Raw genomic sequence first — 10778 nt, forward strand, 5'->3', positions numbered from 1 at the left:
GGGGAGCAGGGAGAGCTCCATCCCGTCCCGTCCGTGCGAGGGGTGATCGCTGTCCCTGCTGTCCCCAGCGTCCCCTGGGGTCCCCAGCCCTGCTGGGGATGGACACAGAGCCCTGGGACACGCCCTGCCCTGCCCGCTGACCGCATCCCAAGTTCTGGAAATCAGCATCCGAGTCATGCCTGTGTGCAGGGGGCACAGCCACCAAACCCCTCAGGGCTGGAAGCAGAAATGCCACCTGCCCTCCTTTCCATGCCACCTCACACCCAGAGAGACAAACTAAAACCAGGAAAAGCCTCTCAGGGATTGCCTTCCCCATCCCCTGGCCCACCGTGGGAAGCATCAGTCACGGAGTGAAGTGGGTGATCAGCTGGAAGTGAGAACCAGGAACTTTCTCTGTAGTCAATAGAGGCTGATTCTGACACCACCCCGGGGCTGGGGAAGGGATCTGAGCAGCCCCAGGGGAACTCTGGGCTCTCAGCACAGCTCCATCCCACTGGCATCCAGCAGCACCCTCAGGGATGGCCCGGGAAGGGGACACTCCCCTTTGGAGGGACAATTTATCCTCACCACAATATTTAGGTAAAGGTGATTTGCAGGAGTTATTATAAAAACAAGCAGCCTGAGGTAGGGGAACCACTGGGGAAAATAATGGAATTTATGTTTTAACTACTGCACGGGACTTTTGGTTTTTAACAGAGAAAATAAATGTTTGGAAAGATTCGAAGAATTGCTGAACAAGGGCCTGGAGGGACAGGGAAGGAGGGAATGGCTTCCCCTGGCCAGAGAGCAGGGATGGATGGAATACTGGGAAAAAATCACCACGTTGGACAGGGCTTGGAGCAAGCTGGGACAGTGGGAGGTGTCCCTGCCCATGGCAGCCCTTCCAACCCAGCCCACTGTGGGCTGCTTTGATGGCTTGAGAAGCAGCTGCAGCAGTTTCCCAGCCAGCACAGCTGAAGATGCTTTTCTGTGTCAGTTTTTATGGTGAATTCAATGCCAAAAGGAAAATATAGGTATGCCATAGAACTTTTATGACTTCATCCTCAAAATATCTCCAGAGCAGCTTGTTTACATGAAGGGCACGTTTCCCTGGTGGCTCAGGAGCTCTGAGGGCAGATCCAGAGCCCAGCCCTCCTGCCCTGCACCCTCTGTGCACAGACAGCACCCCCTGTGCTGTGGGCCCTGCACAGGCTCTCATACCAATCCTGAATTTTGTAACCAAAACCAAGGATCAGCCTGCTCCAGCTTCCCTCTTGAGCAGCTGCCAGGGACAGGGCACCAGGACTTCAAAGGGGGCATCCAGGAGCTTCAGGACCTTATTTTCCATAAGCTTCCTGCTTCTCCTGCTCCTCACACCCCGTGTCCCAGTGATTGTTTCTGTTCTGGGCAGAGCTTTGCCAATAAACATCTCCCAAAACTCGTTTGCAGAGCCCTGAGGGTGCACAGGGCCAGCCCAAGCAGGGATCAGGACACCAGGCCCTGCTCCCCTCCTGTCTGAGCTGGGTTTATGGTGCTACAAAAATAGTTTGAGAAACAATTCAAATTCATTTGGATGCTTCGAGGAGCAAGTCCCACCCAGGGCATTTTCCTTTCCTCAAAGACAATTAATTTCTTAACAAACACATTCTACAGAAGGCATTCTGTAGCGTTAGTCTGAAATAAAAATAAGCACGCTCAAAATTCCAATTGGATTTTGCCAAAGCAGCCAGGCTAAAATAATACATTTGAAATGTCTTAAACTGTGCGCTTCCCAAGTAATTAAATTACAGCCTTCCTGCACGACGGCTCCTCTCCCATCCATTTAAGCATTAGATTAAAGCTGTCAGGCAGCCTTTAGATGGAAAATACCAGGCTGCAGGGAAGGAGGGTGGAGCAGGCTGGGTTTGAGCAGCTGTGGGGCAGGACCTGGCCCAGCCTTGGAGGTGCCCCATGCAGGGGACAGCCACCCACTGCCACTGCCACTGCCACTGCCACTGCCACTGCCACTGCCCAGACAGGGGACAAGGGGCTGGGGACACACGAGGGGCACTGCTGGGACAGCCACTCGTGGGGCATGGGGACAGAGAGCTGCAGGTGATGGGGACAGAGCCCGTGGGTGACAGGGAGAGTCATCCATGGGTGACAGGGACATCCAACCGTGTGTGACAGTGACACCCACCCACATGTGACAGGGACATCCAACCGTGTGTGACAGTGACACCCACCCACGGGTGACAGGGACACCCAACCGTGTGTGACAGGGACACCCACCCACATGTGACAGGGACATCCAACCGTGTGTGACAGTGACACCCACCCACGGGTGACAGGGACACCCAGGGGTGACAGGGAAACCCGAGGATGGCAGGGACACCCACTCACAGGTGATAGGGACACCCACCCACGGGTGACAGTGGCACCCACCCATGGGTGACAAGGGGTGACAGGGACACCCAGGGGTGGCAGGGACACCCACCCACAGGTGACAAGGGCATCCAGGGGTGACAGGGACACCCAGGGGTGGCAGGGACACCCAGCCATGCCCTTGTCCCGCCCATGCCCCCCGGCCGTGGGCGGCTCCACGGTGCAGCCCCCACAGCTCTAGTGCATTATTTAAAATATTCCTCTAATCCCATCATTTTCCTCATGCAGAGCTGAGCCGTGGGAACCCTGCCCTGGAACCCTGCCCTGCTCTCCCGAGCTCCCCTCGGGATCAGAGCGGTGCCCGGTGCCCACAGTGCCACCCACAGGATGGGCAGGGCTGTCCCCAGGGCTGTCCCCAGGGCCACGCCGGGCTGGGAACGGGCAGGGCAGGGACAGCCAGGAAGGGCAGGGCAGGCACCGCCCCGCAGAGCCAGCTTAGCTTCCCCTGGCACCTGGAGGAGGAGATCCACCTGCAGTGCTCACACCAGCACAGGCACCTGCAAAGGCCCCGTTTGCCAGGGAATTGTGGAATTGCTGAGGTTGGGAAGAGCTGGGGAATGGCAGAGCTGGCCCCAAGGCAGCAGTGCCAGGCACAGGGGCCCTGCCCAGCCCCGGGCACTGCCCTGGGTTTGGAGGGGAGCTGTGGATGAATGTGTGTCCAAAGCTCACCTTGCAGTGTGAGGAGAGCAGAGAAATCCAGACCCCTCCAAACCCCAGGCTCACCTGGGAGCTGCGAACTCCCGGGAGCCCCTGGGAAGGTGAAGGCAGCACAAATCAGCAGATTTTGTTTACTCAATGGTTCCTTTTCCTTCCCCTCTGAGTTATTCCTGCCTCCTTTGTAGCCATGATAACCTACAGTCCTAGGGGGAAAAGCATTGTGAATTCAGCGTAAATCCATTCTGTTCACTGGATTAATCTTAATTTGCAGCAGGAAAATGAAGATCAGACGATGAGCCATAAAAGTCAGCCTGATGAGGAGAGTACTGAAACAATATGGAACTCGATACCAAAATAATTGTGCCATTTGCATGCAAGAGTTTAAAACTGCTCGTAATTGCAGCAAGACTTAAATAAACCACAATTTCCTAAATATGTGAGGTAGTTATTATGGTTAATGCTTGGAAAATGAAACGCAGGGAAGAGACACGGCTCTTGGAACGCTGCTAAGAAATACCTGCTTCCACTGACACCCCTTGGCAAGCACAAGACTTAGCCCAGAATTCCCAGAGGAATTCCGCAGCCCAAGGTGACCCGTGTGCGCATCCCAGCCCGTCGGGCCGGGCTGCTCTGGGCTCCCGGCAGGGAGTGGGGGCCCGGGGTGCTCTGCAGGGCACCCCAGCGCCAGGCGCTGGGCGATGCCACAGCGGGAATTGGCATTTTAACAAAAGCCCTTCAGCTCCAGCCCCGGGGCGCGCTCGGAGCGGGGAAGGCCGGCGGAGGCCGGGGGTGCTCGGTCCCTCAGACACAGCCGGGGCTCCGCAGGGCTCCCATCCCTCCTCCTCCTCCGCCAGCGCTCGGCAGCTGCGCCGGGAACCCCTCCAGGAAGGGCTCGGGGATGTTCCGCGCAATCACAGAATCATCGCAGCCTAGGAAGGGACTCCAAAGCCCTCCCAGTGCCACCCCTGCCATCCACCCCAAGCTTCCGCCGCCCCGGGCTGCTCCAGCCTGGCCTTGGGCACTGCAGGGATCCAGGGGCAGCCCCCTGTGCCAGGGCCTCCCCCCTCACAGAGAACAATTCCTTCAAAAAACCTTCTCTAAATCTCTCCTCTTTCCCAGGGGAAGAGGAAGAAAGCAAACTTTACTTCTCAAGGTTTATCTGCCCAGATCACCTTTACGTAATTCCAATGTCAGCAGCTTTTGTTCCGCAGATCCTTCCCTGTACCTTCACCGTCCCCACACGCTCAGCTGCCCTCAGATTTGCAAACAATACTGGGGAGGGACACAGCCCTTTTCTGCCCTCCCTTCTGCTTTATTCCCTTGTTCTTCAGCTCTTATCTTACAAACGTTAGTAACACCTCTCCAATGAGGGGAGATTCTCACCCCTTTGGGTAGGAAGGATGGGTCTCCCCTCGGGGGATGGTGCCCGGCCTCTCCTCACCCTGCCCAGGCTCCCCGGAACATGAACTCCACCACTTCGCCTTTGCAGATAAAATTTTTTGTTTAGGCTCGCGCCGCAGTTAATGGTCAAAGCTGCCTCCATCAATTATGGATGAGCACAAATAGATAGTTGTGCTCTGTAAATTGGGCCCCTCGTGCCCATGCGCGGGCAGGGCTCGGCAAAAAGGGTTATTTGTGAACTGCTGATGGCCCCAAATCCCGGACACATCCCAGCACATCTCAGCTCCCAGCACATCCCAGCTCCAGACACATCTCAGCACATCCCAGCTCTCATCACATCTCAGCTCCGGGCACATCCCAGCTCCAGGCACATTCCAGTTCCCATCACATCCCAGCTCCGGGCACACCCTGGGCACAGAGCAGGCTCCTGGGTACATGGGGTGCTCTGGGCAAGGCTTGCAGTGCTGCAGCTGCGATGGATAGGGGTGGTATCAAAGAATATGGGAATTCTAGAATGGTTTGGGCCGCGCGGGACCTTAAAGACCCTTGCCAAGGCATCCGCAGCCTCATTGTAAGAACTTCTTGCAGAGGTGTGATGGGAAGTCTGAGAGCAGGCAGGCCGGTGCCAGTCTCACTTGGAGAAGTTGTTCCTGCAGTAGCAGCACCACGTCTCAAACAGCCCCCAGCACCAGCAGCGGGGCTGGATCCATTTTACTGAGAAGAATTTTAAGGAAGGTACGGCAAATTAGGAGAGAGCAGAGGCGGGGCAGTGACCTGTGGCTGGCCCAAAGCAGGGGGAGAGCCGGGCTGCCGTCCCTGCTCCCGCCTTGCATCACCTCGGGAGCAAAGGCTCATCCTTTGTCTCCGGCAGCGGTGCGGCAGATTGCAATTTCCCAAGCCGAGCGCTGCAACCGCATCCTTTTCAAAGAAAGGCTTGAAGTGATCCCAGATATTCCCCCCGAGCATCCGGGCCGGCTCCCCAGCGGGACTGAACTGGAGCATTACAAAGGATAAAGGAGAGCAGCCCTGTGCCCGTTCGCCTGGCGCAGGAGGAGGCAGCGAGGCTGTGCCCGGCGGGGACAGCGGGGGCGATGCCTGGGAGCCCCTGTCCGGCTCTGCCACAGCCGGCCGGGGAGGAGGCCAAGCGCAGAGCTCGTTTTGCGAAGGCAGAGCCGAGGTTTGCTCAGGTGAGCGCCGCGGGGACGCACCTGAGCCCTCGTACTTGCAGCTGTTCCCCGGCGGATGAACGCGTTTATTCCCGTAAACTTTTGCCTTTCATATTGCAATTCGCTCCCCGAGCTGGAGCGGGGCCAGAAACATGTCACCCGGTGAAAAGCCCCCGAGCTGGCTCCTCTCCCGCCCCCAGCCCTGTCACAGGCGTAGTCGCTGTCTCTCCCTTTTACATAATGGCAGCGGATGGGGAGCGCTGGCCCGGGGGAGGCGGCCGGGCCCGGAGCATCCCGGAGCGGAGCGGGGCTCGGGGCAGCCCTGCCGGGGGCGCCGGGGGCGGCTCTCGGTATTTTTAGCGTCAATCGAGGGCCAGCCTGGCTGGGGTGGCGTTTGGAGCAGCCCGCGCTGCAGAGCTCAGCATCAAGGACGTAATTCAGGCAGAAAATGAATTGGGAAGGACTTCAGCTTCAAAATGTGAGGGAGCTGAGGAGTTCGCAGAATTGTGGTTGCAGCCGCTGGGAAAAGCCTTTGGCTCTGAATTCCCCTCGGGCTGAGGAACGGGTCCCAAGGTGAGCACGGAATTCCAGCTCCACTGGCACCTCCCCACCCAAAGGTTCCCGAGACTGGCAGGGCACAGCTCAGCCCGAGGGTTACTCAGCCATTCCTCCAAATTCCCCTGAGCTGCTTCTCCTGGGGAGAAATCAGCTCTGCACACGCAGAGATCCGCGAGCAGAAACAGAGATTAGTCATAAAGATAAAACCTCAGCCTTGTCGCCAACGAGCTGCTATTCCTGGTGCAGCTCCCGGGTCTGGGGCAGACGGAGCGCCGGGGCTGTGAGAACTCCGGTGGGACAAGCCACCCTCACTCCCAAACCTCATCCAGGAATAGGGCAGAAAGCACTCCCGAAGGCCCCACTCTGGAGGCTGCAGGAGCAAAGATTTCGATTCTGCGGGGTGTTGGTGCCCTGGGAGAGGGCGGGGAGCCCGGGGAAATCAGGAGATAAGTGCTGGCAATTGACACAAAGTGTCCCTGCAGCCAGCGAGCGTGGCTTGGGAGCAGGTGCTGTCTCTGAGGGACACCATCAAAGACTCGGCTCGCACAGAGGGGGAAACTGAGGCATGATGGGGCTGCCAGAGGGGTCAGGGGTCACAGGAGCTGCTGGCTGCCACTGCTCCACTGGGAAGGTGATTAAAGGACAAGTTACACTGATCTTGCATGTTCTGCCTTTGGGCAAGGCCCTCTGCCATGCCCCAAGCACTGCCCTCCCCATGGCCTGGGAACTGGGATTCCCCTGAACACTGGCCCTGCCAGGATTCCCCTGGATGGGCACTGGCCCTGCCAGGACCCCCCCGGACACTGCCCCTGCCAGGACCCCCCCGGACACTGCCCCTGCCAGGATCACCCTGGATGGGCACTGCCCCTGCCAGGATCCCCCTGGATGGGCACTGCCCCTGCCAGGATCCCCTTGGATGGACACTGCCCCTGCCAGGATCCCCCTGGATGGGCACTGCCCCTGCCAGGATCCCCCTGGATGGGCACTGCCCCTGCCAGGATCCCCCTAGATGGGCACTGCCCCTGCCAGGATCCCCCTGGACACTGCCCCTGCCAGGACCCCCCCGGACACTGCCCCTGCCAGGATCCCCCTGGATGGACACTGTCCCTGCCAGGACCCCCCTAGATGGGCACTGCCCCTGCCAGGATCCCCCTGGATGGACACTGTCCCTGCCAGGATCCCCCTGGATGGGCACTGCCCCTGCCAGGATCCCCCTGGATGGGCACTGCCCCTGCCATGATCCCCTTGGATGGGCATTGCCCCTGCCAGGATCCCCTTGGATGGACACTGTCCCTGCCAGGATCCCCCTGGATGGGCACTGCCCCTGCCAGGATCCCCCTGGACACTGCCCCTGCCAGGATCCCCCTGGATGGGCACTGCCCCTGCCAGGATCCCCCTGGATGGACACTGCCCCTGCCATGATCCCCTTGGATGGGCATTGCCCCTGCCAGGATCCCCTTGGATGGACACTGCCCCTGCCAGGATCCCCCTGGATGGACACTGCCCCTGCCAGGATCCCCCTGGATGGGCACTGCCCCTGCCAGGATCCCCTTGGATGGACACTGTCCCTGCCAGGATCCCCCTGGATGGGCACTGCCCCTGCCAGGATCCCCCTGGATGGGCACTGCCCCTGCCAGGATCCCCCTGGACACTGCCCCTGCCAGGATCCCCCTGGATGGGTACTGTTCCTGCCCTGCCACCCCAGCCCCTGCCCAGCTGGGAGCTGGCTCCAGGAACATTTACTAACCAGCAGCACTGCCCTGGCCACGGGCTCACTGAGCATTTCTGCTGCCAGCACCAGGGCAGGAGGGTGCCACGTCCCTGCTGGAAGTTGGTCATGGCTGAAGGACAGGGACAAGCAGCTGGAAAGGCTGGGCTTCCACTGGGGCAAAGCCTCCTTGTCATTGACCAACCATCCAAGAAACCACAGAAAATGACATCTGAGCACCCCATCCACGCTGCTTCCAAGCCCTGCAGCTCCTGGAGAGTGAGCACCGGCATTTCCCAGGCTGCAGGATCCCCCTGCCCTGGCTGCACCACGCCTGGGTCCGGGAGTGGCTGCCAAGCCCTGAGTGCCTTTGCAGCTGTCCCAGGACCCCAAAGCCAGCATTACCACAAAACTGCAGCCTGCAGCTCCCCTGGGCAGCTCTGGAGCCCTGGCTGATGTCCCACGGGCTGGGAGCTGGCAGGACAAAGCTGCCTGGAGCCCCACGCCCCTCAGCCTGCCCTGGAGCCCTCCTGCGCCAGCTGCCTCCCCAGCAGCAGCTCCACCTCGGGCACGGGGTGCAGAGATCCCAGGCTGTGCCCTTGTTCCCCCACTGGTGGCTGGAAGGGACACCCTGGACAGGCAAAAGCCAGCCCCAAAGGCACACAAATCCTTCTCACTCACAGCCAAAGGCAGGACAGAGGAGCTGATCAGCTTCCCACACTCAGCACCTCAGACCCAACTCACAGCCATTCTTCATTTTTGCTGCCTAGGCTAGGAGAAATAAAAACCTGTGAGAAGCAGGAGGCATTCTATAAGAATGCCCGAGATTTTGTTTTCTGCATTTGCCTAAAATTGGCTTTGATCTCATCTTGCCCGAGTGCAGCGGGTGAGAAGTCGGTGAGCCGCCCCCGCGGTGGGCCGATACCCACGGCACACGCCTCTGCTCCACACAGCACACTGCGAACCAACTTTCCCTGCCCGGCCCCAGGCATGCCTGGCTAATTGATTCTTCTGCTCATTAGCACCAGTATTAGTTACACTGAACACTTCATAGGAACCATCTTAGCACCACTGTCACAAATTCACGGCGTTGCACAGAATCTCCCCGAGCAAGTGGGTTTTGGGTACAAAACCACAAATGCATATGCCTGCAAAAACATAGACACCCCAAAGCTTCCCAGTTATGCCCGAGTTCAAAAATCTATTAATAACCTGAGGAGAGAGCTCCTCTGCAAAACCAGGTGCATCCAGGCAGGCAAAGTACAGAGCTATTAGGCTGCAAGGGAACAAAGACCGAGACCGTGCCCATACCTATATTTCATGCCCGTTTGCTTTGCGGTGGATTCTTTTAATGAAATGTGGTGCTGCGGGGTAAATGTCCCCAAACTGCGAGCGATAATAGCCACTGTCCGGAATTTTGCCCGGGCTGCATTCACTACGTTCGGGGTCGTGGTGTTCTGCTTGCTGATGAGCCTGTCTTCACCATTTCTCTTCAAGTTGTGGTCCGTGCAGGCGATGGACACTTGCATCGCGCCCGCGGCGCCCCGGCCGGCTGGCGGGCGGACCCCCGGCGCCCCACGGGCTCAGCTGCCCGGCACGGCCGGCAAAGCGCGGAGCTGGGACCCCCCGAGCGCCGGGGGCTCCGGGAGAGCCGCGCTGGGTGCCCCCGCTGCCGCCGGCCCCGGAACGCGAACTTGCGGCGGCGGCGACCGCGGGAGCGGCTCGGGGCTCGCTCCGGGCTCTCGGCGGCTCAGGCGCTGCTGCTGCTCAGCCAGAAGCATCCATCCAGTCAGGTGCTCCCGGAGCGCCGCTCCTTCATGCTGATCGCTCCGCAGCCGCTCTGCCTCGCTGCGGGCTCCCGGCCGCTGCTTTTAAATCACCGCGAGCATCCTGCGAGTGCTGGACCGCCGAGCGCTGAGCAGGCACAGCCGAGCCCCGAACCTCGCCGCGCGTCCCTAAGGAGCGGCAGCATCCATCGGTGTCCGTCCGTCCTTCCTTCCTTCCTTCGCCCAGGCGCAGCAGCGCTACCTCCCACCCATGGCAGCCCGCCGAGTGCTGGCAGCGGCTCCGCAGCGGCGCCGGGATCCCCCGCCAGAGCCTGCGGGAAGGATGGCAAGGATGGCAGCGATGGGGAGGATGCGAGCGACGGGCCTCCTTTGTGCTCGCAGGGAAGGCAGGCGTTCAGGCAGATCCGCCCGCAAAAATCGCTGCCGGCATCGCTCAGCGAGGTCTTCCAGAGTGGGCAGCAACCCGCTGTTAAAATGGGTTAATTATGGGGGAAAGGAAAAAAAAATAGGGGGAGGGGGAGGAAAATGGCTGTGCTCCGGTGTGTGAGGCAGTTAACACGTTAATGCCGTGCTCCCGGAGCCGCCGCCCGCAGCCCCCGAATGGCAGCAGGGCCGGGGTTAATCCCGCTCCCCCAGCATCGCCAGCGGAACGAGCCGCAGCGCAAGGCTTGGAGGCAAAACATCCCCATCCCTCAGCAGATCAAAGCATCCCCATCCCATCCCCATCCCATCCCCATCCCCATCCCATCCCCGGCCGGGGCTGCCCTCCCAGCCCGGCACTGCCCTGTGTCACCCCTCCCGGGCGCTGGCTTTGGGCACCGAGGGCACCCCGAGGCTGTGGAGGGTGGGCAGGTTTGGGGGCCCCCGGGACCCCCGTGCATCACTGTCACTGTCACCAGCAGAGTGTCCTCCGCAGGGACGGGCAGTGCGTGTCCCTGGTGCAGCCCCACAGCAGAGGGTGCCCGTGGGCGGCAGGGCAGGGTCACCCTGGCCACGGGATATGGTCCAGAGGGGCTCCCCAGACCCCATCCTGCCCCAGGCTGCCCGGGGGGCTGGAGCTGGGGGCACCCCCGGAGCTCCTGGTGCCCACCCCGCTCA

General features: G+C 60.2%; 1 protein-coding gene across 1 annotated transcript in view; it reads right to left on the bottom strand.

Annotated features, from left to right (window-relative positions):
* Positions 1-10295, bottom strand: part of KCNAB1 (potassium voltage-gated channel subfamily A regulatory beta subunit 1) — a 43428-nt gene extending 33133 nt beyond the window's left edge. Inside the window, exon 1 of the mRNA XM_066556613.1 lies at positions 9205-10295. Coding sequence (XP_066412710.1) covers positions 9205-9422 — 218 coding nt within the window. The 5' untranslated portion in view covers positions 9423-10295. The remainder of the gene's footprint in view (positions 1-9204) is intronic.
* Between the last annotated feature and the right edge of the window lie 483 nt (positions 10296-10778).

Source organism: Molothrus aeneus, chromosome 10, assembly GCF_037042795.1.
Source record: "Molothrus aeneus isolate 106 chromosome 10, BPBGC_Maene_1.0, whole genome shotgun sequence".
In the NCBI taxonomy this organism is placed as follows: Eukaryota; Metazoa; Chordata; class Aves; order Passeriformes; family Icteridae; genus Molothrus; species Molothrus aeneus.